This window comes from Cheilinus undulatus, linkage group 10 (assembly GCF_018320785.1).
Source record: "Cheilinus undulatus linkage group 10, ASM1832078v1, whole genome shotgun sequence".
Taxonomy (NCBI): domain Eukaryota; kingdom Metazoa; phylum Chordata; class Actinopteri; order Labriformes; family Labridae; genus Cheilinus; species Cheilinus undulatus.
The window spans coordinates 44,673,900-44,701,269 of record NC_054874.1 but is presented as its reverse complement, the minus strand read 5'-3'; the positions used below and the strand labels follow the sequence as shown (position 1 = coordinate 44,701,269).

The window sequence follows — 27,370 nt, the reverse complement described above, 5'->3', positions numbered from 1 at the left end:
CCCATAGACTAACTCATTCTCTCATCTTTCCTCTCCTTGTGAAACAGTCCTGACTCTCCCATCCTTCTTGGGTTTAAGTTTCCTCCCCTGAAATGGAAATCTAAGAGTTTCCCTTATTTCAGAGTTTTAAATTTTCTGCTTCATAAAATGGGCCTCTGCTTGTATTGCTTGTGCATTACTGCTAAATTGAAGTTCTGTTGCTCAAAAAACTCCTCTCCCACAAACTGCTCACACTGATGTGTGTTTTTGTGTCTCTCTTCAGAAATCCCCCCTCCTGCTCCATTACAGACCCAAGATGGATCTGCTGTAGCTAAAACGGACAAACGGTTGTTTATTTTTTTGTTTGTTTTTTTGGCCCAGTGGCCGCGGACTGTGCCGAACCTTTTTTATTTATGCAAAGACGATCAACGAACCAACACCAAGCAAACTCCCGACGCTCAAAGTCAACACAAGCCAGCAACATCAGGACGGGACGGCGGGGTCGTACCGAGGGGGACAAAAACAACACAAACTGGTAACCTCCAGCACAGAAACTGCAACACTGGTGTGTTTTTAAAAACTCAAACAACCTTTTTTTGTCCGCGACATCCTAGATATGTGAACAAAGAAAAAAAAACAGAAAAAAATGGAAAGAAAGCATATATTTATACTTTTGTACAGAAGAGACACATGGACCCAAGACACTACTGGTGCTCTGTTTACACGCAAACAAGATGTCGGGATTCACGTAACCGTCTTTTTGAGCTTCATGCAGATTTCCTCCGCCTGAGACGACGACTGAAAGGAAAGGAGGACGATTTTTTTAAAAGGTGTTTGTTTTGTTTCTTCTTCACAACACTCGACACGTCTTGGGAGCACAGAAAGTTTATGGCAAAGTTCTATAACAGGCATCGATTTTAAGCCGCTGATCAAGTCTCTGAATCTTTTTTTATGATTTGATTTTGTCTAATTTGCTATTGGGTTCTTGATGATTGTCAATTGTGAATAGGCTTAAAATGTTTTGTGTAGTAATTTATGTTCTATATACCAATATTGTACATAAAATGTCATTACAGAGAGAGAGAGAGAGAGATTGAAAGAAAGAAAGACTTTAGACTGTTAAAAGAAGAGTGGATCCCAGAAGTGCTATCTATATTTTGGGCGATGAGAGGAGATAAATTAGGATTTTTAAAAGACAGACTCATTATCAGTATCAAAATATATAAATGCTTCTTTATGATGTCTGGGAAAGACAGAAAATATATCAAATCCTCTGAGTACCTGGGGTCTTAATATGTTACATCGCTCTCGTAGCATTTTGAGAATTTAAGGCAGATAAGAAGAAAGCTTCCGATCCATCTTCCCATCCTTCATCTCACTGCCTTCCAAGGAAAGCAGCTGCTTTTTTATGTTGTTTGTTTTTTTCTTACACCTGGGGGGTGCACCACAAAGTGAGATTAAAGGGTAAGCCAGGTCTGTTGAGTTTTCTCTGTTACCTGTCTTTGAACCCGGATAGATCCCCATGCTGAGTCTAATCAAATTACTGGTTGGTACCAGGTTATGTTAGGAGTTACAGCCGAAAAAATCAGCAGCAGAGACCTGTCAGTTTTATTAATGATTGCCTGAGAATGCTCTCGACTGGTGTTATAGATATGGAGAATTCTGGAATCATACTGTAGCATTTAAAGCCACAGTATAAAGTTGTGCAGTAACAGAAACACAGGCCCACTGTGTGCATCAGTAGGCCTGCAAAAGGACCAGCAAGGGCACAGCAGCCTAGGAACCTAGTATCTTTATGTTTGCTCTAAATATCCTGAATAGTCCTTGCAACACAGCTGCTTTAACAAAGATAAAACAAAGATAATGAAATTAAATTTTTTCTAAGATATATATTTTTGGAGGCTTTCTATGCCTTTATCTACAGAAGAGGACAGTGGATCAGTGGATAGAACCAGAAACAGGGATGGGGGGCTTCCAAATTAAAAGCCATTTTTGCTTATTTTTTCATGGCATAAGGGTTATCTTGACGTATTATCTTATAGTCCATGATTAAGGTTATTCTATTTGAAGCATTTGAATCTTTGGCTCCCAACCTGGACCCCATAAGATCTTTGTTTGTGTGCTAGAGGTTGACAGAATTAGGCTTGCATGAATAATTAAAATCATCAGGAAACACTTATTAAACCATTTACACAAAGATCCTTTGGTTAGGGAATCACGTGCAGACCTATTCTCTAAGGGTTTTAACAATGAAACAGTTAAAGTCTATGCTACTTTTTGACAGCAATGCTTAAATGTTTTTACGAGTGGTCCTTAGCTTTTCTTAGATTTGGTTGGTGGCTAAATCACGATCTAGCGAATGAGAATAATATTTAACAGAAAAATAAAGGCATGAACCCTAGGTAAGTGAGTGGACGTGTGGCCTGGTTATAAGGAAGTCTTGGCCTGACACTTCACAATGGACCAGAGCCTGAATGAGCTTTGGGAGACAGATTTGAATACCAATTTAACAATCACACTTACAGTGTTTTGGAATTATTTAGATTTAGCCTTTAAGGAAAGAAAAAGGTTGGGAACCATTGGTTTAAATCACTTTCAGAGTTGAAGAGCTGCACAGTTTTTTTTTTTCATAAGGATAAATTAGAACTGCAGACATTTTGTTAGACTGCAAAATCCACTGATTGATATAAAAATTGAAGAATTACATCCATGCAGCTTCTCATGTTTAATGCAGCACTAGCATCAATTAAGTTTTTGTATTTATTATTTTGATCTGACAGTGAGAAAGATGGGATTGTTCAATTTTGTGCAATCAAAATGTCAAATTTATCTTTGGATCAAAAATCATGCATTCCAGCCCTGCACACCAGGTCTAAAGCATTAATTTTTTTATTCACTATGAAAATTCGCAGTATGAACTAAAATGGCTTTGTACTTTGAAGAAATGATGGCAGTGCAAATTATTTTGTGGTTCTTTCACTCCTTGAACAACTAAAAAGGAAACACTGGTTTATTCACCTTGACAGAGTCATTCATATATTTAGTTTTTATGCACAAGCTTGTGAGTCACGGTGCTGTGCCAAGTTAGAGAGCGAGAGTGGAATTCTCAGAGCTCAAGTCAATCTTTTTTTTATTTGGCTATGAGTGCAAATTTTGCCCTTTTTGTTATATATTCCATGTTTTATATCCACATGGACAAATCACAGAGCTGAGAGTGAAGTTTCAGCTTGTGAGAGAGAGAGAGGGGAGCTGCAGCCACTGCTCTGAATAGTCAGTCTCCCAATTATATGACTTGGGCGGATGCAAGAAACACAAGAACCTAACGTGTTCAGAACAAAAACAACACAGAAAAGCTTTAGAGCAAGTCCGTAAACATGATTAACACAGCATAAGATTGTATGTCTTCATAAGCATGACAAAAATAGACTCAGTGTGCAAAGGCATTAAATACTGAGTGAACCAAGAATGCTCATGAGCTGATTTATGACAGTCGATGTTTCAACTGGAGTTTGTGGATCTCTGTGGAGTCCGTTTAGTCATCGGGCTCTTGAGCTTGCTTTGTGGTACACCCCTCAGTATCGATTATTCTTGTCTTAAAAGAAATGCTACACAAAACACTGTTGTTCCAAATGCCTGCAAGACAAAACACAATATTTGAGCTGTATTTTTATTGATTTTGATCACACCATGCACTCCTTTCTATCCATCCTTGTATCTCTGCAGTCTCTCAGCAGATACACCCACATGTTTACAGATTTTAGCTTGAACTTTTAGCAGCAGATGTTGACACCACGCACCCTCAAACCATGCTTCCATTTTGTTTCAGTTTTACTGCAATACTCTCCCTCAAAGCTGCAACATAATTTCATTTCTGCAACTCTAGCCTCGTTTGCGTTAAAATGCTCCTTCTATAAGGTTTGTGTGATTTAAAACTTTTTTTAAATCTCATGCAAAAAGGAGAAGTATGGACATTTTCTCAGCTTAAGAAAGTAAGCTAATAAGAATTCTGATTCTGAACGGTCTAGCAAAATTTTCTCTTCTGTAGGAGATCAGATGGCTTATTCTACAACACAAGTGCAGAAAACAGATGGCACATTATTGTGTTTTTATGGGATATTTTCAGTTACTTGTCACTGCCAGTTGGAGACTTAAATGTGCAAAGTGTTTCTAAAGGTCAACAGGATTTCTACATGTCTCAAAAGTCTGAAAAACTTGGAATATTTTGCAGGATCAGCTACAAAAGACACAAATTTAATCACCGTTTTTAAGAACTAACTCAAATTCAGGTGCGACACAGGGACTGAGGTTTCTTTTTGTCCATTTTGATAATGAAATTCTGGATAAAAATGACTGCCGTTTGGTCATTTGGTGCTCATAAATGTGTGTTTGTTCATGCTGTAACTGCGATACAGCAAACCAATGTTTTCGTTATCAGCAACGTCTTAAACTCGCAGCATTCAAAGCAAACTGTCTTTAAAGTAACCACGACTGGATTCCTGAACGCCTCGTCAGACCTCAAGTAGTATTACCTCACTGTTCCTTATTTAACCCTCTGTATCTGCCCACAACAAGCTCTTCTGTCTGTGTGTTCCCCTGCAGGGTTTCTAGCCATCACTTCAGAGCTTTATGGATTTAGAAATAACATTAAAATACTTAAAACCCTGAAAAACTTTCATTCTTGTTAACAAAAACTGAGACTTTGCAATTTAAATGTTTAGTAACCTTGCTCAAGAAGGGCCTATGACGTATTTGAAAAAAAGAACAACAGCATACTGGTCTGTACTTACCCAGCTTATTTCTGATGCTAATATTTTTTTTTTTTTTACCCTTTTCCCAGCAGCCTTTGTAAAAGAGTCATTGTTTTTGGTTTTTGCATCAATTGAAGTACCTGAAAATTGGCATGATCATGCTTTTATTGCTACTGCCACCAATGCTGATCACACTTTTGCTTTGATATAGCAGCAGGTTCAGCGGTTGGTCAGTCTACTTAGCTTTGCAGTGCACTAGGGCCTCCTGTAGGTGGCAGCATAGTGAGCACAAAAGTCATCCTTATTCAGTCAACATACAAAAGACATAATGTAACTTTTGTGGCCTTATTTAATTAGCTAATTAGCCTTATCCCGCTGGTTTAAACACAGATTTCAACACTGGATTAAAATAGGGCTTCCTACAAAGTTTTAGGGATGTTAGCACGCCTGCTTACAGTGAAAGATGACTGATCCACAGCAGCAGTAAATGAGTTGTTGTCAAGCTGCATTTCAGTTTAAATTGATGCACAATACTCATGTACTAAATAGTTACAGGCTGGCAGTTTGATTATAGAATTACAGTGCTTCTGTCTACTACAGACACCAGAGTTTTTACCACATGTGATCAGTTTTGGTGATTGATGAGCACTGATTTTGATCTACCCATAATGACTGGTTTGTGATCTCTATAAAAGAGCTTTAACTCTTACAAGCGCACTGTTCTGGGTTAAATCTGACTTCACAAATCCAATCTGCAGCACAAACATTCAGCATCTTTTAACCTTTATTTCAGTTATTTTTCAGTCTCTATTTTCCCCATCTTTGCTGCTGTTATCACTCTTTAAACATTGCCAAATCTTGTGCAATGGCAGTTTTCTTTACCCAAAGGCGAAACTAAAGAAAAGGAAAACACTCCTTTGCTTTAAAAAGATCAAAAACCAAAAGCAATGATCCTTACAGCTTGTCAATGTCAGAGCTTGTTAAAACCCCCTTACAGAAACGGTGTAATCATGTGCGCTTCTCTGTCTTTGTAAGTGCAGACTTGGTGTTTTAAAGGCTTATAAACAGGTTATGTCATAGAAATGAGGCTAATGTCAGTTACTTTGACTCCAGTTGTAAAGATCCCCTGAGGCTGATGTCAAAGTGATCCTGTGTATCCTCAAACTTTAGGTGAATGATGTTTCAACCCCTTACCATACAACTGGAATGTTTCCATCGAGTCTTTCCATCCATAACCTGAGACGTCAGTCTTTAATCTCTCTCCATGTGGACTTTTTTTCATGTTTTAAGGCACAGTTCTCCTGTAAACATTCAGTCTGTTTCTGATAAAACCTCCATAAATGTTCAGAAGCTTCTCCTTCAGGTGTTAAAACTGTAAACTCCCCTGATAAGGTGCTATCATAATCACGACTGCAAACAGACTTATTTCTATATAACTGTCTCAGATCAGTGCATTGAGTGTTCCCGGTGCTTTTGAGAATGACTGGCATTAAATCAAAGCTTACACATCAGTATGTGTGTTCAATTATGCCCTGTTTTATTGAACATGGTGGTGTTCACACTGCTTCTTTGGTTTTCCCTCTCACATCAGATTTTTCATGTACATAATTCAGATGTCAGCACTTTGGTCTTTACTACAAGTTTGGTAAAGCGCTCATGTTTTATGTGCGCCCTTCATCACAGTGACCAAAAAGTCACAGTAACCCAAGTGTCTGCAGTGTCCCCAACATAATAAAGTCATAGACAATGAACTTATAAAGACTAATGATTATATTTTATGTATGCATTTGTTGAAAATCAACAGTTTGATGCCATTTAAGCTTAGGTGAAGTTCCTCTGCTGTGGTCGGGGCACTCCCAACCTTAGAAAGCTCATCAGCGTCTTGAATAACACTTCCTCTGCTAGCATGCTGCCATCTTAGTTTACCGTAGACTTGCAGTTCTTTGGAAAGTTACTGAACTTAAACCATGTGATCATTTGTCTGTTTCTACCTTTTACCCGCTAAAGGCTTAGTTATGCTTTCTGCATGTGCGGCAGCATGGAGACAAACAGACGTGGAATCGTGGCGTTGAAACTTGTGATGCGTTCATACCTAAAACCGGCTTCTTCTTGCTGCAAACCAATATTCTACCAAAAGCTAGGGGGCAGTGTCTTCAAAAACAATGTCTGTGGCATGTTTCGACATCTGGGTTTGCTTCAGAGATGTGCATGGCCAGGCAAAAATTCACAGTATGGGACCCCTGAAAAGAGGCGTGTCTTAAGATCCCATTTGACACATGGGCACTCCTAATTCTGCGGATGCATCAAGTATAAAACAGGCTTAAGGATAAACATCTTCATCAAATTCAAGCAGCTATCTTCGCAACTCAGAAACCTTCAATGCAAACATGACAGATGCATTCAAGATCTAAAAAGTATGCATCCTATCAGAGTCTATGCAATTGGTTTTCATTGCAGTTTTCATTCGTTGTGGGGTTATCATGATACCAGAAGTTGCAACTTCAATATAACACTAGTAATAAACAATATCAGACCATGTTTTGATATCACAGAAACAAAAATTATAGTCCAAGGCACCCAATGATTTGTCATTTCTTGAGTCAGTTAATAAAAACGGCAGACGACTCCTGCATTTTGTCCTTTGTGCACAGAAAATAGCATTATTTAATTCAGAAGGTTTTTTTGATATTTTATAATTAAAATAACAGATGGTAATTCACCTTAAAGACATGGCATCTACAGAGAAAAGAAGTGTCAAACTGTAACAACCTTACCTCTAAAACCATAGGATCTGTGCACACAGCAGTCTGTCTGACCTGGGTTTTGCTCCACCCTCGGCTGCTTGTTTCTATTTCTCATATGAGGTGCAGCTCAGAGCCTCTGGATTATGAGTTAAGAAGGGAACGATACAACTAACTACATGTTAGTTTGCCTCTCCTATGATGTTTACTGGTGTATTACTTTGAAATTCACCAGCTGCTCTATGCACAACCATCCCTGACTTCCTGTGTGGGTTGATCTGCTCTGCCCATCTTGATGTGTGCTGGAAGCAGCTTCATTTCAAGCAGAGTGGATTGGCGCTTGTATGCTTCAGAGCTGGATTTGAACTCATGCTAGGAAATCCATGCATTGACTAGACAGGGTGCAGTTATCTCCAGAGTGCATGGTTACTTTCTCTGAATAATTTGCACATCTCTGAAATTGGTCTCAAGTGTTTTGAATTCATCTGGTGGACACAGATAGAGCACAGACGTTGCTTCTTGATTATGCTGTAGACATGTCCTGGCTTTAAAGTTAGATTTGAAGGGCATTTTTTTGTCAAAGATCTTTGTGAAAAGGAAATTTAAAAAAAAATTACCTTTGTCATTTAAATGAAAATTGGGTCTTTTATCAAAAGTAAAGACTAATAATTTTTAAGTCTGTCATATTCAAACACCTGTAGTCATCACTTTAGTGTACTTATTTAATACTGTTAAGATAAAAGAAACAATAGAATAGACTTCCGATATGTCAGTTTTATGAGAAAACTTTTCCCGTCATTTCCCTTTTATTCCTCCCTTTACTCCACTCAACCCCCCTTATTCCCTCCTTATTTCCTTTCCCCCCTGATTTCTCTCCTTATCCCATTTCCCTCTTGTGTCCCCCCTATAAAATCTGGTCATGGTCTAAAACTTTACGATGCTATGATATTGTTAACTTCAGTATTAAATAGACAGGTACTAAACTTTCTGATGACCCAGTTGTCTAAAAGCAGCCTCTGACATCTATTTCATTATAAAGTTATAAATAGAGAGAACAGCCCAAAAGTCTGATGTGAGAACATTTAGAAAACACATAAAGCTGCAGTGTGAACGAAGCCTTCCATGTTCCTTTTGTTAACTTTTGTTCCTACAATCCTGTGAGCTGTGTTCTGATTGGAGGAAACCTGGTGAAAATGTGTTTGCCACAGTGACGGTCAGAGACCGTCTCTGATGCTGGTGCTCTCTTCGGTGCTAAACTTCTTGTTTCAAATCTTCAGACTTCTTCAAAAAGATCATGCCAGAGACAGAAAAAAGCACTTTGTTGAGAAGTTCTCACACATCTTTGAGTCCTGGAGTGAGTGTGTCTGTCTGAGCCGTGCAGATCAAGAAGGTGCCGGCTGTTTTTCTGTTCCTTCATCATTGGATTGTCGGGTTTGGTTAACCCACTTGTCTAGGCTTGTTATGAAAGGCAAATAGAAGGAGTTTAAATAAGACTGTGACGCACACGATGCTGTGAAAAAAACATGGTGAGAAAATGCATGCAAGCTGCAATCTCCTGCCTCACACTTATTATTGGCTTCTCTGGTGTTTAATCCTTTACTTAGGTGGAGATTTGTCTGTGCACAAAATCATAAGTAAAGAACAGATCTCATACTGTTGATCCTGTGGGAGATTTGACCTTCTTGGGGCGTTTTCACACCTAATATGTTTGCTTTGGTTGAAACAACCTTGAGTCCATTTGCTGGTTGGTAATGGCACTGCAAGGTCCATTTTTACAGACTTAGACGCTGCAGCTAAACCACGCTCATAGCTACCATCTCGATTTTTCACTAAGAACCTCACTATCTGAAAACAAGCACATTAGCTTGACTTTTAGCAGGATAGATCTGCCTGATGACAGACATAGAATCTGGGCAATCCATTGGCTTTGGAAGGTTATATTTCCCTTTCTTACTGCTCACTAAAAAAAGTCATAGATTACAGCAATTAATGGATTTTTTTTCTTAAGATTACAAGTTCAAAATATCACAATGTTTCTGGGAAACTCATCTGAGTAGGCCGTAGTTCAGGAGGATTAATGTGCACCTTCTCTTCAACTGTCCCAACAAGCTCATTTGTGTTCTCTGTCCTATTTGAAATTGCAACATGTCTTCAGTCTGTTTACATCCAGGATTTTTCCTGCAGGACATTCCAACCAATTAGAGAGCATTTCCTTGTGCATGACACTTGTAAGTGTCCCTGTCAGTAGAAGAAGGATTGCTTCATTGTTCAGACCAGAGCAAACAAACTATAGGTGTGAAAAGCCCTTAGTGTAAGCTGCATACTCCACCTACTGTGCACCAGAGTGGATCAGTGTTCTTGCTTTTTACCGCCGCTGACATTGAGACATCAGAGCCGCTACGATTGACAGACAAGCTAAGAGGCTCACAGGAGGCTGGAGTCTGCCTCGCTGCAGATCTGAGCTGGTATCTTAGAAAGCTCGCTGACGTGAGGGAATGCCTGGATCTGTCAGGGCTACGGCTCTCGGGCCTCGTCTCCTCCGCTCTGACCTTGAACAGCTGTCAGCTTGTTTATCTCCTGCATAGATCTGTGTGAGGCTCAGGGTCAAGCTGCTGTGGTTTCACATCTTCACGTGAAATGTCAGCACCAGGAATTTGCGGTATTCCTCCAGTAAACAATTTATCTGGGTTGCTTTGTGCTGAGTTACTCTGAGAGTTTTGGAGCCGTCGCTAAAAGGCAGAAACATTCATTTCAAGCTTGTTGGCAGCAGAATGATTCCTGGCAACTTGGAAAAGCCTATTCTGTGCTCTCTCTTCTGTAATAAGTGTCCACTCCAGGAGTGGGATAGCTTTCTTTGTTGCCCAGCTCGTTCGTTTCCTTCATTTCAGGGTCATCCGTAAAGCCCTGATAATCTCATGGCCCTGGCTTTCTGTGTGTACGTGAGACCTGGAGGGTCACTCAGACGGCTACATGGACTGAAAACACACTCCAAAATGTATCATTGATATTGTCTGGCCGGGGTTGCAGCAGCTGGTACCTCCTCTGAAAAGGCTGCCCAGCTGTAAAAGCACAAGTGCACAGAGCCGAGTCTCCATGGGTGGTGCAGTTCTGAAGAGCAAATGACCGTTTAAATTATGGATTGTTTCACCACTCCAGGGTTGTGGCTGTTGTTTTTAGAGATTGTTCCCCAGTCGTAGGTTCAGCACGGTGGCTGAAAATGACTCCCTTTGACTTTTATGAGAGCTAGAATGACACCGCTGGTTTCAGTAATTGGGAAAATCAGTCAACTGCTACCAAACCTGCAAACAGTTGTGTTCCCCTTTGAGCCATAGCAGATGTCATTTATAAATCTGTCCAGTTTTTTAATTATTGCTATTTATTAATGCTGAAAAAGTGACTTCTGCAGTAGCGTCATGTTCAATGAATTTTTAGAAGGAGATTTTGCTCACAAATTAGTCTCTTTACTTTTTGTGAAATCCATGAAGAAATGCTTTTACTCCTGAGTTATGAATTCAAGCAGCTTGGTCTGTGGTCCTCAGCTTCCGAATATGATGATCTTGTTTCCTGTAGCATCTGTTACATATGTGCCGGCTTTTAATTCAGATCAGGTGCTGCATACATGCATATGTAGAAAAGGTAAACCCTGGTTCCTAACTGGTTGGTCAGGACCCAAAACTGGGTAGTGGCTGTGTGCCTGGAAAAATATGTGGCAAAAAGTCTATGATGAGATTTTATTTTGAAGGTTATGTACTCATCTTTTTGTTTTGTCACATCTTTTGTTCCATCTCAAGCACAAATGTTCAGAAATTTGTGTCACAATTGGTCAACAAGGAATTGATAGGGGATCCTGACCCACTGATTTAGAGCATACCCAGACCCTTTTGTGACTTCTTGTACCTGGTGATAAAGCCCAGACCCTGTTTGTACATTCTGTACAACCATCTTTAAATGTTTACACATTACAATTTAATATGAAGTCTGCAAACAAACTTCTGCACTCTGCATCTTGCATTTTTAAAGGACTCATTCCTCTCTTTTGCACCTGTCCTATGAAATACAGATGTGGAATAATTTTTTTCTTCTTTAACTTAAAAAAGACTGCTTTTTGGGAAGTTACATAGAATTTTTTTTTTGTGTTAGGGAATTCAAAATACATTACCTAAATAATGAATGTACATTGAATTCTGCAAACTGACAAAGACCAGTGGTTCTCAAGTGGCCTGGCCCAGGACCCACCAGTCTGTCTCACAACAGATCGGGACCCAAGTTTCCAAATATTTTCAACAACCAGTGTTAATATCGTCGACTAAAACTATGACTAAAAATGTTTGTCGACAGCCTTTTTTTCCATGACAAAAACTAGACTAAGACTAACAAAATAGATCTGTGATGACTGCAACTGACAAAAACTAAGTTTAGTTTTCATCAAGATGACTAAAACTAGACTAAAATGTAATTTAGTTTTCGTCGGACATTGAAAATCCGTGATATTTCTCCACTGTGGGTAAATCCATAAAAAAACAATGCATCTGTATCTCTTCTGTCTCTCAGCTGTAGAAAGCAGGGACCCCAGGTTTGGCAGGGTGCAGAGAACACAATACCATGATTTGGTACCAGATTTAGGCAAGAGAATAAATGCTTGGACTAAAACTAGACTAAAATGTTTTGAGTTTTCGTTGACTAAAACTAGACTGAAACTAAAAAGGGTAGAAATGACTATAATGTGACTAAAACTAAAATGCATTTCATTTAAAGACTAAAATTAGGACTAAAATTGAAAATAGCTGCCAAAATTAACACTGATACCTATTCGCCACTGTAAAGGCATTACTACAGACAGCAAATGTGTGCAGAGTTGGGGGGTCTGAAAAAGTATAATAAGGTGATAAATCGATTTAGCAAAATTTAAGGCTTCTAAAAGAACTAAAAAGTCTTAAATGTGAGACTGTCAGGTCTTAGCTGTTCTACTTTTAAGTCCCTTCTAGATTCTGGTATTTCTACTTACATGCAGCCAAAGTAGAAAAATCCAACCTTCCACTGACTGCTGAGTTATGGTATCAAACTGATTACTTTTTAATCTCAAAATGTTTCAGCGAAGCTCTGTTTGCATACTCAAACACTTTTATCTTACAGTCTGCAGAACACACACAGAACTGTGCAGCTAATGTAACGGGTTAGACATTGAAGATAGGGTTAGGCCTTGAAATATACAAAGAGGGTCTTGAGAAAGGTTTTAAATTTAATGTCAGATCGTGTGTATAAAACTTGTTTGTGCTCTTACAGTCAGGTTGAATTGCCTAGAGTATGCATTCAATGATTAATTAGACCATCAAAAATGGGTTGAAAGTTGAAAATCGTCTCATAAGCCACCAGTCTAACTTGCAAATTACATTATCTGGCTAAAAAAAGCAGTATAAATTTGCTGGCCGATCACATTTATTTATTTTTCTGCAAGTTAATTGCTGTGAGGCCGTTTAAAAATCCATTTATTAAGAGGAGTGCCTATCGGAGGAATGAGTCCATCAAAAATGCAAAGAAAATTGCAGTTTTGCATTTAAAAGGAAGTCGTATTCTTGCAGACAGCTTTGTTTAACCCATCTGTTGTGCCTGAGTACAGATTTCATTTTCCAGCTCTACAAACAGGACAGTAATGACTAACACCAATAATCTAGAGGACAAAAGCTATTGGAGGACCTGCCACTTAATATTCTAAAACATTGGGCCACTGACCAAGCTGCTGCTTTATTAAACCTGTTTGATGAGACTGATCTAATTATGCATTTAATGAATTAAGTTGTGAATTTTCAAATGACTTCATTTTTGTGTTCTCACAGCTGTGTTTATGTCTACTAAATGCTCAAACATACAGCTGTCTTCTCTTCTAGGTCAGGCTGAAGTAAAAAGCTAAATTGTGTGAATCTGGCTACGTGGTTCTTGTATTTGCAAGGAAAATGTGCAATATACGGTTCTCAGATGGTTCCAGGTTTCAGAGTAGAACTCCAGTATCTTTCGTTTTTATGATTTTTTGACTGTTTTTTGTTTTTCCAGTCAGCTCCTCAGGTCACTAAATGCCTTCTGGTCCTGAGGGTGACCAGAAAATCTCAGAACATACACTAATGCACCCGAAAAACAAACAAACAAAGCGACTGGATTTCATTGGAGTCTCGTCTCCGTTGTTCCTTTCCTCCTGTGACTAGTTCTCTTTTGTGTTCAGGTTATCACAGGCACTCATTCAGGTGTCCTATCCTTGCCTCCTTTTGTATTCTTGTTATTTATTGCACATGTTTGAACTGGTTTTCATTGCCACATTTAAATTTAAGGAGTTTGGGGTCTTGAACGGGGCTGGAATTTCTTAAGTACAAAAACTACAGAAGCTTTTGTCAAAACCTAAGTGTGTATTTCATCAATAAATGCCTTTAAAAGTGTCTCTCAGGCTACACTGACTCATTTTTTAAACCAGACTTCGAGTACGACATGCATACTTTGGTTTAGTCCTTTAACTTCATATTTCAGCTGCATTTCTTCAAACTCATCCCGTGTTCAGAGATCTGTAATGAAAAAAACACAACTGTAATGCTGTAGCAACCTTGATATCTGCAGAGGATTATGATATTAGAAATCAGTTGAAAGTGTTCCTGTCTGTGGTCTGATTGAAAATATAAGTTAAGTTTTGACATCGTCTCCTGTGTAGCCAGCATATGCCAAAACACATCTCAGCATTTCTGTTTAGTTCTTCTTGTACTTCTGCAGACAAATGAAAACATCTCAATGTGAAACTTCAGGAGAAAACTGGTGGTGGACGTCCTGCTGAGAGATGTGAGAGGAGAGCAGAAGCTCTCATCTGTGGACTTTTCACTCTCTGTGTTCATTTTTAGACTCTCTATGTTGCTGTGAGATTCATGCTTTTAGGAGAAAAGGGCTGATATTTGGAGTTCAGTCTCCATGGCACTCAAAGATTCTTTTATTTTAGTCAACAGCACTGTTCACCAACAGAAATGTCAGGGCATCATGGACAAGAGTGACCCTCTGTCACTGCAGCTGCACATACAGGTGGTGGTCAACAGGTGTTCAGTCCTGATCACCATTCAGTCTGATTCTCTCCAGAATAACCTTCCTCTTCATGATCATTCCCATTCAATCAAATCTCAGAACTGATTAGATTTTTCTCCTGTGAAAAACTCCTATAAACAATTCTTTTGCTTTTGCTGAATGTGAAATATTTCATGGTCTGCACATTCAAGAAAGTAGTGCTATTGTTGAAATTGTTCTGCAGAACAAACATGGCAAACATTAGTGAAAATAGAAGGGAAACTGGATGGAATTGCAAAAATGAGATAAAAGCGGCCCAAAAAAGCTGTAAAAATGGGAAAAGAACGCAAAACTGGGACAAAAAATCGGTAAAAATTGGCATAATGTGGCAAAAAAGGGACAAAAACAGCTTAAATAGATTTAAAATGAAATGAATTAGGGGAGAATTGGATAAAATCGACATACATAAGTGGTATAGAGGCAAGACAATGGTAAAAATGAGCATGAAGAGGCAATAAGTGGCAAAAGGGCCAACAATGGGGTAGAAAATAGCAAAAGAGAAAAAAACAAAAGCACTACTGGGTCATAAAGTGTAGCATTAAGTAGTAAAGCTGGGACAAAGAGTTGCAAAAAAGAACAAAAATCAGCCTAAATGGATTTGAAGTGGAACTAAAGTGGAAAAGAATGGGAAAAATTGGCAAAAACAAGTGGCAAACATGGGTGACAGTGGCATAAAAATGTGAAAAGTGGCAAAAATTGACATTAAGTAATAAAACTGGCAAAAATGGGTGTGAAGTGGCAAAAAAGGAGTAAAACTATAAAAATGTACATTAAGTGACAAAACTGTGGTAGAAAGGTGGCATAAAAGCACAAAAAAACACCAAAAATGTGCTTTAAAGTGGCAAAACGAACTAGCAGAAACGTGCAAAAAATTGTTCACAAAGGGTTAAGTAGGATGAATAAATAACATCAGCATCAGAACCCTGTAATAGTATGTCAGCTTTCAGCTCAGAGATGAGCTAACCGTTAGTCAGGGAGCTGATCCTACTGATTCAACACACATGCACTCACACATCTATAAATCACAGCTGGGACGGCCCGTTCTCTGGGTTTTTCAGGGGCCCTGTCAACTCTGTGGGCAGGCCTGCTTGCCACCATTATTCCTGTGTCTTGGATCATTAAATCACTGGTTTCCTGTGAGTAAATGAGACAGAAATCTGCATCAGAACAGCATTTTTCTGCTGATGCATCTAAAGCTATGAAGCTGGTCTGTTTCTCCAAACAGATTGAAATTATTTCTTAAATCATATCTGAGCGTGTCAGACGTGACCATCCCACAGCTGTTAGTTTTCAGTGCTGGGGCTGATAGTTTTCTTCATCAACATTAACAGCAGAAAAGTACATGCACCATGGAAACCTGCAGAACGATCATCAACACGTCTTGATCAATATTTTATTCATTCAGCACAGATTCAGTTTGTGTTGATATTTCTGAAATGGCATTTTCAATGAACTCTGTTGTGATTATGTGCATGATCATTAAACATTAAAGGACATCTTTAATTCTCTCTACAGTGCCGCTAATGTTAGATTATTCATGTGAAATGATAAATATGTGACTTCATTGGGTTTCAGCTCCTCCCGCTGCTCGCAGTTTGAGCAGAAATTACTGCGGGAAGACGACGGGCTGCGATGTGTTGTTTGTTTTCTCAGGACCATTAGATGGCAGCTATTTCAGTCAGAATCTGTGGGCGGAGAGCTCACAAGTGTGAAATGAGAAGAGGGAAACCATATTATTGACTCATTACCCAAGTCTGTGGTGTGGAGACTGTGGATCCTTGTGTTATTCTCCATCACTGCTGTTTTACCACATGATGCTGTTATTACACCAGCGGGGCATCAAGAGTCAAAGTAAGGGTGGATAATAAAGACGAGACACTAGGGAGTATTTTTATGATGTTATTGGGTGGTTTACAATCTGTTTATGTGTCATTTACACCAAACAACATGCAAGGATGGTATATATGACCCTTCATGATAGGATACAAGACGATCGCTGCAAAGATGATTACAGACTAAAAAAGTCATTGCTTTTGATTCGGCTTATTTCTGATAGCTTGGTCCACAGGGGTGGGCTTTTTTGTTTGGTATTCCATTCTTAGATATCTTTGGTAAATTCTCCAGGTGCTGCAAGGGGGGGAAAATTAACCTAATATCCAATATGTTTACTTATGTTTCTGTGTGTCACAGGTTTCCCGTGCATCTCATGCTGTCAATGATTTAGACATAGGCATACAGCAGCTATAAGGGGCTTAAGGCCTTTGCACACTGAATCAGTTTTTTTCGTCCAAATTTTTTTGCATGTTAAAAAAGAAAACCAAGCTCACATTCTAATCATGTTTGCACACTGATGGCAAAATTTTTGTCCATCGTATTTTTTTTTTTGAAACAGGTTGGATTTATGCTAAATTTTGCATAAGTCCAAGTCATTTAAATAAATGACTGACAATTCCAAACAGTGCTTGTTGCTTCATCCTTGCTTGCTCACCACCACCTGACTCCTCCTCTTTCTCGCTCTCTCTCTCTCTCTCTCTCTCTCTCTCTCTCTCATTCTGAAACCACACTTGAAACATCAAAACTTGCTTATTTATTTTGTGGATATCAACCATGAAAAAAGAACAGAGATGGGTGGTTGATGATTCAGATCAGCGCCCGTTGCTTTATTCTCTCTTGCTCACTCAGCCCCACCCAACCACTTCCCATCCCTCTCTCGTACCGAAACCTCACTCCAAACAAAGAAATTTGCCGGTGTATTAAGTGGGTAAAAACCACGGAAATATAACAGATAAGTCATACATTTATAGTTTACTCACAGGTCATATCAGAGAATCTGCGATTGTCGAATCGGCGATTCATCCACAGGGAATCGGTGTTTTTCGGAGGCCGTAAATGCTACTTTGTGAAACCGGGTCCCAGAGTGAACAAATCTGTAAACGCTTACCGTTTCGTCTCCGTGGGGAAACTGCATCTTTCTTGAAACAATTACATCAGAAATAGCAAAGACCACTTATGCCACACATGCTGTCAAACCAAAACAACAACAATGGTGGATTACAGGGTTGTGTTTGTGCTGCAGAAGCTACTGAACTTATTATGGCTTTTACAGCAAAATCTGATCCTCCTTTACCACCGCTGAGAACAGCAGATGCTCTTAAATCCAACGCGGAGAACCAGAAGTGAAACCAGGAGAAAGTTTGTGTCATTTTTTTTAATCTTCTTCTCTCTTTTGGTGCATTTCTAAGGAGTAGTTACAGCACCACTTACAGGCTTGGCATATGCGTTTTCGGCCATTATCAGTGGTTCCGTGCTTATGCAGACATTTCATGAAACAATCCCGTATTTATGGAAAACTTTTTCAAAATGAAACGGCAATATAACATTTTCGTCTACGTGTGGACAAGGCCTGAATTAAAAAGTTGCTCTCCATCCCTCCAACTTGATTCAGCACTATGAATGGATGTTGTATGAAGCTCCCTGTCAGGATGGATCCAGCAGGATTTTAAAGGAGTGACAGAGCTACAGGCTAGCAATGTTAAAAGATTTGCTCCATTCTACAAATTTTTGCACTGAAGGCAAATAAAAATGCATCAGACTCAGTGTGCAAGGTCTGGGTTACAGATCCGGGAAAAACAATGCATTCGAAAATAACATACCAAGTGTGTAAAGACCTTTAGCCCAAGACTAGGGGCATCCTGGGACACTCTCCCTTTCAGATTTACTCCTGCTTTAAAAACAGTATTTTCACCCATTTGAAGCCATTTATATTAATGAATTTATGTTTTCATACACCTTGTTTTATAATCAACATCTAAGGTGGCTTTCACACTAGGAGCTTGGTCCTGAATCTGAGTGCACTTGAGCCGAAAGTCCTATTTGTTCTTGTCAGTGTAAATACAAAAGAACCACACCTGGGCACCGAGGTGGTCTGAGGCTTGATTCAAGTGGACTCTGGCACAGTTCAGATGAGATCTGAATGCAATCAAGCCTGGATATGGGACAGAGTGTCATACCTGTTATCATAAAACTAAACTTCTTTCCCAGGTGTGGGTGTTTGTTCACTTTGTTCCTCAATAGAAGGTGGAAATAATCAGAATCACGTCAGCAAAGGGTCTGCCATGACTCACCGTCAAGTGAACACAAGTTGGAGTCAATGAGATGAGCTACAAAGGCAATAAACATCTCCTGTCACCTCCAAAACCCATGACACACACACTGCTGCTGATGTCATACAGTATTACACATAGGCTGTGTGTAATACTGCATGCCTCACTGAATCAGCTCTGAGGTACAGCCATTTAAATGAAACAGCTTCTGAACTTGCATTCCCTATGATGTTATTCCTGCCCCTAATACCCAAAATTTAACTCCAATAACAACATCCTCTGCCATCTCACTAGCCAAAATATTTATCTTCACATGCACACCGAAACATCTGTATTTATCTCCTGCTGGCATGCAACTATGTGCCAACAGGTGGGAGAGAAACAAATAGTGCAGTTACTTCTGGGATTGCTGTAATGAAAGGGTCTTTTTTTTTTTCCCAGTAACAGGTCTGCAATTCAGGTTGCCTGAATTGCAACACTAAAACGTTGTTATACTTATTACAACAAAAAGAAATCTATGTACTTCAGTGGATTTCTTTGCAGTGCATTACTGTAAACACTGGACACTGGTGTGAGTCATGGTCACAGGTCAGATTTGAAGATCTCCCCTTGTTTTCCCTTTTCTGCCTTCATTTCTACATTTACCAAAAGATTTCACACTCATCTTCTGTGTGTTATACAATACTATTTATGCACTGTTGTTTTACTCCAAGAAATAATGTTGTTACTTCCTCTTCCACCGTCCCAATTAAGGTTTTCTCGTGGGACCACCAGAGCTGAAGTTGCCTTGAGCAGCTTTAAAGCTAAACAAATCTGACAGACTCTGTGGAAGTCTTTATTTTCAAGGAGATCCTCACTGTTTAGCTGTCCTTGAATAACCTTTTCGAACATCATCTGAACGTGCTGACAGCTGCGAGGTGACAGCAGATCAGGCGGCATTGTAGATGAAGGATTTGATCATACCAGGCGACCGGGCGGATGCGGTTCAATGGAAGTAAAAGGAGGGATTGGCAAGTGTCGCGGCTGAAGCGTGCAGCTCTCCTGATGTGTTTCGACAGTTGTGGTTTGGACTGACAGGGAGGGTCGACCTGTGCGGAGTGATATCCTCAGAGCTGCTGGCTTTGACAGCAGCTTCCTTACTTTGACCGAAAAATCCAGGCCTGATATCTGCAGTAAACACGGGAATCTAACGTGTACTTCTCCGCTCTGTAAAAGTCAGCATTTTAACTTTGACAGCCCCATTAAAACCATTAAAAACTTAAAGATAGCAGTGTATTAATCACTGAATTAAGTAAAAAAAAAAACTGATGAAGTTTAAGAACATTTCACCTCAGAAGTATTGTGGAGTTTTTTATAGTTCTGTCTCTTATAACTTCATTTCCTCAAATTTATTTCTTTTCATTTACTCTCACTTCTTGCCCTTTATGGGTTTGGCAATATTGTTGCTTCAGGTTATTGCTGCTGTGTGACGCAGGGCAGAGAGAGCTGAGGAGAAGGAAAAGGTCAATAATTCATCAACCAAGACACCAAAGGTGGAAAAACAAGAAGCATCTTTCAGCTCAATGGGGAGAAGGCTGCTGAACGGCACAGAGGAAGAACTTTAGGAGGTATTTCATATCAGGCACCAATGACATTTAAAAGTATTTATTGGATAAGGGTTAAATTTATGTGAGCTTTTTTAATCTTAAGAGTGACATTTTCTTAAACACATTTGTGCCTCATGATGTATTTCATTAGAAGAGCTGTATGGAGGAAGCAAATTTAGTGAAATGTGCATTATTAAACTCATAAACATGGACTGTATAACACAGGGGTTATCAGCTACATTTGTTCAAGGGCCACCTTTTTTGGTAGATGCTTTGGGGATTGCCAAATATATTAAAAAAGTTTAAAAAAATTGATCTGATTAACTTATAATTGTTTAACTATTTTTATGTTCTGCAAATATGTATGCATTTTTCAGCTGTAAACAGTCACTATCACCTATACTACAGCCAGCCAAGGGGGCGATTGAAGAATTTTAGCCGCTTAAACTTAGCACAAAAAGTACAGAAATTTATGTTTGGTGGATTATCTCTTTGTTGTAACAATGCTTCTTGGCAATAAATCTTATATCGTTGGAAAGCCTGCTTATTTCCCTTTTTCACCATGCCATATTTGTAGGAACATGCATTTGTGGGATGAGCAGCAGAGCTGAGTTTGTGAGTTGTGCCCATAAAAAATTTTTCATTCTTCTCTGCAAATGACTGCTGTTGCTATTGGCTCTTGCTTTGACACCCCAAGATACTTTGGAAGTGTAGGATGTCTTCTACAGATTTGTAGTCAAGGTTTGCAGGGCAATATGACAACAGTTCTACCAAGGCAATCTGGAACAGACTGGACCCAGCCAATCTCTGGTCTCATAGGGCTTCCAGGAGGCCTACCATGACTTTCCTTTGTTGTCAGGCCTGTTTGTGCTGGTGCACCAGAATCTCATCATGTGGAGGAACGTAATGTTCAGCGATGAGTCCAGATTCTGCCTATGGCAGTTGAATCATAGGTTTAAAGTGTTGAGAAAATGTGGAGATTGCCACATGATTGTTGCACCAATAGAGTAACATCTTTTGGTGGAGGCAGTGTGAAGGTGTGGGGCTGCATCTCCCTTACTGTAAAAACAAGGCTTGACATCATTGGAGGCAATCTCAATGCAGAGAGATAATAAGGTGAGATACAGCAACCAGTGGCAATTCCATATCTCCACTGTCTGGGACCGAACTCTACCCTCCAAGATGACTACCCTCGCCCCCACAGAGTTTATCAGAGACTACCTCCACAACTTAAAAGTAAAGAGGATGGAATGACCTGCCAGTAGTCCTGACCTCAGCCCCATTGAACACTTGTGGGATCAGCTTGGGTGTGCTGTTCACGCCAGAGTGACCAACACAGCAGCATGGGATGCTGTCCCATAGCAGTGTGTGACCAGGCAACTGAGGCTCCTGTTTGTTAAATGAATAAATTGTTAAATTGCCAATATGTCTTGTTTCTTCAGATTTCAATCATCCAATCCACGAAACAAGAGTCAATGGTAGAATAAGCTGTTTGGCATTGGCAGAGATCTGACAAAATGTTCATGGGCGCAACCCGCATACTCGGCTCTGCTGCTCATCCCGCAAATGCATGTTCCTTACAAATGTGGAACATTATAAAGGGAAATAAACAGGCTTTCCAATGGCACAAGATTTACTGCCAAAAAGCATTGTTACAACAAGGAAATAATCCACCAAACACAAATTGCCTTACTGTTTGCTATGTTTATATCTGAAGGTTTTGTGTTGTGGATTACTGGGTTTGATGCTAATATGCTGTGTGGTAACTGGTGTTGTTTCACTCCACTTCAGAACCTTCATTTTGTTTGTATTTTAAAGCCATTCAGAGTTGGATTTGGTGAGTGTTTGGGATAACTGTCCTGTTTCATAACCCCAGTGTGCTTGAATCTGGGGTCATGAAACTGATGGTCGGACTATTTCCTTCAAGATTTTCTGGTAGAGAGCAGAATTCGTGGTTCCATCAATTACGGCAAGTCATCCTGGTTGTAGAGCAGCAAAGCAGCCCCAGACCATCACACTACCATCTGGCATGATACTCTTTTGATAAAATGCTGTTTACAGGATACACACCTTCCAGAAAAATCAACTTTTATCCCAAGAGTCTACAGAATATCTTTCCAAAAGTCTTGGGGATCATCGAGATGTTTTTGGTCAGCAGTGGTTTTGGCTTTGGAACTCTCCCATTTTTGCCCAGTCTCTTTCTTATTGTTAAATCACGAACTCTGACCTCAACTGAGTCGAGAGCCTTTCAGGTCTTTAGATATTGTTCTGGCTTCTTTTATGACCTCATGGATGAGTCGTCGATGCACTCTTGGAGTCATTTTGATAGGCTGGCCACTCCTGGGATGGTCCCCCACTGTTTCAAGTTTTCTCAATTTGTGGATAATGGCTCCCACCATGGTTGGCTAGTGTGCTACAGTCTCAAAAATGGCTTGTAACCGTTACCAGACTGATAGATGTCAGTGACTGTTTCTCATCTGTTCTTGAATCGGCAGATCTGGTTCAATTAGAGCACAGGATTGGGTGTTTAATGTTTTTTTATGTAAAATGTCTCTGGTTTACTCATTTTTTTCAATTATTTTTGAGATCTTTGTGCAAAAATACTTTGTAAGGTTTCCAGCAGTGCTTATAGTCTTAAGTACCAAGACTTGTAGTATTAAAACACCTCGAAACTTGCCTTCACAAACTCTTTCAATTTTACACCAGCGATGTCAATCTGAATGTCTGATTAAATCAAATTAAAATTAAATTAAATTAAATTAAATCAAATTAAAATTAAAATAAATTAAAAGTGTCTGACGTAAATGTAACTCAAGACTGTCAAACCTGCAGTGGCCCAATTGTTGAACAACGCGCGCTAAAGTGCCCTCTTGGGAGGCAAAACACACTCTTAAGTGCCCTTGAGAGCCAAAACACATGCTGAAGTGCCCTCGAGAGCCAAAACGTGTGCTAAAGTGCTCTCTTGGGAGCCAAAACACGTGCTAAAGTGCCCTCGAGAGCCAAAACATGTGCTAAAGTGCTCTCTTGGGAGCCAAAACACGTGCTGAAGTGCCCTCGAGAGCCAAAACGTGTGCTAAAGTGCTCTCTTGGGAGCCAAAACACGTGCTAAAGTGCCCTCGAGAGCCAAAACATGTGCTAAAGCGCCCTCTTGGGAGCCAAAACATGTGCTAAAGTGCCCTCCTGGTTGACAAAACACACTTAACTGCCCTCTTGGGTGGAAAAAACATGGTAAACTGCCCACTTTGGTGGCAAAAAAGGCATGTTTAAGTACCCTCCTCATTGGCAAAACACACTAATATGCCTTCTTGGCTGGTTAAAACATGATAAACTGCCCTCTTGGGTGGTAAAAACGCGTGCTAAAGTGCCCTCCCAGTTGGCAAAACATTACTGTTGCAATGACTTTTATGTTGGGCTCTTTTTTGGTTTATATTGAGCCAGAACTATATCTCACAGAACCAGTTTGGATTATCTGGTGCTAATATGGTGTTATAACGCACTAGAATACAGGAAATAGCATCTACTTAATTGAAAACGTTCTGGGGGAAGACCCCCAGACTGCCTGGGGATTTATTTATTTATTTCTGTGTGTTCTTCACAGTCCAATGTTGAATCTACACAGCTCTTGTGGATGCTGATCCTAACTACAAACTAACTTGAGTAGTCTGTCGAGTTAGTCTTTTTTAAGTCTGTAAAATGTGCCATTTGTGTAACATATAAACATGTCTAAAGTGCCCTCGAAAACACGTGAAACTTAGTGCCCTCTTCAGAGGCAAGAATGCGCTGTATGTGCCCTTTTTTTCATTTTCGCCCCTGCCCTTGAAAAAGTCTGTGCACACCACTGCAAACCAGCCTTTAAGTTTGTGCATCTCCTGAGCCCTGATACTTCAAAAGCTCCTGTAATTCTACCAGATCACAACATATATTTATCATTTGCAAAGCACCTTTAATTTCAAGACAATGAACAATTAAAACTGTGAGGTCTGAGTTTTTTTTCAGTGTTTGGCTTGTATCTCATAAAATGCTGACAGCTGTGTGACTGTGATGGTGATTTAAGAACTACAGAGCAGGAACATCTCCCAGGTTGTGATCCGTGTCGGCTGGATTTAAGACTACAGCTGGTGTCATCACTTTTGAACTGGGAGTAACAGCACTCAGAGGAGTATCTCCCAAAGCCCTGGTATTAACTGTCCCCATGGCAACAACTGTCAACCTCCACCCCTGTTCACACACACAGAGTTGTGCAGTCTTCACACACACACACAGCATGCAGGACAGAGTCATGGCTGAACCAATTAGCAGCCTCACAGATTGGTTCACGGGAGAGAAACTGTGCTGAGTCTGTGTAAACATCGCCACCTCCCCCGGGACTGAGGCAGACTCCGTGTGCTCTACATGTGATGTATGACTGCTGTACAAACTCATTGCTCTTCAACATGAACCTGTACCCAGAAAATAAATCACTGCAACATAGGTCTAGGTTGTTTTTGAAAAACATGTTTAGTATTAGCATGGAAACAAGCCGATTCAAACCTTCATGATACAGAAACTCACTTCAGGTTGAGTGCCGAACTTGTGGGTCTAAGTTTGTAGTTTGGATCTAAAATCATTCTTTTCCTTTAGATTGATGCCTTTGACAGGTTTAAATTTGTTGACTAAGGCCATTTTCACACCTGGTAGTCCAGAAGACCTGGTTCGACTGGGGTCTGAAATAACATCATTTGGCTTGATCTCACATTGCAGTTTTTCAAACAAACCAAATCATCTGGTTAATGTTAATCTGTTCTTGCACAGTCCCAGAAGTGCCATGCTGCTCTCCTCCACTCTGCTAGAGACATGCAGGGGGTCTGTTTTGAGCATCAAATGTTGCCTCAGCCCAGGTAGAGCAGATTGACTTTTACATCAAATTCAACCAAAATGCAGTACTTGGTTGCAGGGACGTGCACAATCAGCCTATTTCATTTTAGTATAGATGCTGCAACCGTCCTCCACCCCAGACACCTCCATTCAGTTCATCAGCATCTATCCCAGATCCTCACAAGTCCTCTGCTCATCTCACCCTGCATACCTCAGTCTCCTCCTCTGAGCCCCCTCATTGGTTTCTGGGCCAGCTTCTCTGCAGTGTACTCCTCATCTGATCCTGCATCCCTCACCAACACCACCACCAGTGTCTAGACTCTATAGAGGGGTTTCCTAGTCCTGCTGTTTGCCTCATTACCCTTTTAAGTACATGAAGTCATCACAAGAAAGTCTAATTGTCAAAGACACTGCTTAATCTCAGTTTCTCCCTGTCTAAAATCTAAAATGTTAGCTTCTTACTGTGACTAAAGTAAGACTTAGAATTACCTGTGTTTTAAACTAAATATTCAACATGTCCCTTGCATCTCTATGTCTCATGCTAAAGTGTTCACCGAAAATCTCACGAGGCATTTTTTATCTGAATAACAGCAGGAAGACAAAGTAACAACTTTCAAAGCCAGCATTTTGTTTTTCACAGAGATATTTCCTCAGCTGGTGGGGAGATTTTTTTACCACCAAAGCTTACTTTGACTTTAAAGCATGAAGTTGCTGGTCTTCTTTGTCCTGTTTCCTCTCCATTTGCTCTGCACAGCTGGAGATACCAGAGCTCATTTTCCTCTCCCAGAGGATCCTTTTACTATTTTTGAAAGTTTGAAAAACTTTGACAGAGATTAAACTTAAACTCAGGAAACTTTTGGATTCACAGAATCAGACACTGTTGGACTTAAACATATATTCATTACAATTATTTGTCTTTACCTGTTTGTAAATCCCCTGTCATCTTTGACAGCACCTGGGTAGAAAATCATATTCAAGCAATATGTAGTTAGACTTTAATACAAATGAGCAAAAGTATAAGGAAACTATACATATAAATTTTAGTCTGCCATCAGAAGAAACAAAATCAGCCAGGGATGACTCAGCAATAATTTGTAGGGTACAAATATAGATGGATAGATTAATGCACTGATTGATTGATTGACATGATGGAACATGTCATAGAAAGCTGAAAGAAAGACGAGACTGGCAGAAGCTCATGAGGTGTCCCAAACGTGGCCTTGGTTGTCATTAACCATGAATAGCTACCCAGGATAAAACGGCTGATTTTTGAGGCCTAAACCACTTCTGTCAGGTCAGGTCAGGTATGAGAGCACATGCCGGCTCGGCACTTCACTGCGTCAACCTTGGTCCTACCCTTGGTACTTGGTACTACCCTGGCCTCCTGATGGCCATCCTCCAGCTTTGCACCAGGTCCATGCCCTGTTTCTCCAGGTATCTTCCACAGTGTCTGAACCAGCCCACCAGGTTCTGGTGAGCTGGTTCAGGCTGGAGAGAGCACACCAGATGCCTGTAAAAGTGCAGCTGCCATTCCAAACCTCGCTCTCCTGAGCGCATCGGCATTAGGCACATGGTCTTGCCAATACTTCCCAAAGAAGTCCACTCATTGCCTCTTACCATCAGTCAACATCCAGACCTCACAGGAGTATAGTAAGACTGGAAGGACCAAGGACCCAAAGACCCTGACTTTCATCTGCATGCTCAGATACCTGGAACACCACACTAGCTTGCTCAGCGAACCTATCGCCTTGTGCTTGAGTCCAAGTCCGTGGCTGATCTCAGAGGATCAATAGATTATGCTGCCAGGGTGGGTGAACTTCTGTTCAACTTCTTCGCTCTCTCCATTCACAAGAACAGATCCGATGGCAGCATCCAAGGTATCCCTTTTTGCCAGAGCAGGCTGACACTGTATTTAGTCTGATCTCGGATAAAAACAACAGCAGGTCATCTTTAGTAAAACAAAGGGAACTGTTTGGTTTAGGTTACACTCACATTGGACTCATCACATGATCTCACAGTTCCGTTATGACCAGTAGTTCTCCTGTGAATCTCTCACCGCTGCACCTCAGTAACACATCCAGTAGGTAAGGGTGTGTTAGAAACCTGGGTGCTCCTGCAACACCGCAGACCTGGAGCATCTGGACTATGCAGGCAAGATGGTTCCTCTTTTACTGACAGGTACCGATAGACCATGGGGATCTCAAACTCAAAGTCGGGGGGGAATCTGGCCCATGGTGCAGTTTTATCCCACCCACAAGCTATAATATCAT

At 40.2% G+C, this 27,370-nt stretch overlaps 1 protein-coding gene across 2 annotated transcripts in view; it reads left to right on the top strand.

Annotated features, from left to right (window-relative positions):
- Nucleotides 1–11,866, top strand: part of LOC121516714 (polycomb group RING finger protein 3) — a 120,844-nt gene extending 108,978 nt beyond the window's left edge. For both annotated transcript variants that reach the window (XM_041798115.1, XM_041798114.1), the window contains exon 10: nt 263–11,866. In XM_041798115.1, the coding sequence (XP_041654049.1) occupies nt 263–310 (48 nt within the window). In that variant the 3' untranslated portion in view covers nt 311–11,866. The remainder of the gene's footprint in view (nt 1–262) is intronic.
- Nucleotides 11,867–27,370: the final 15,504 nt, after the last annotated feature.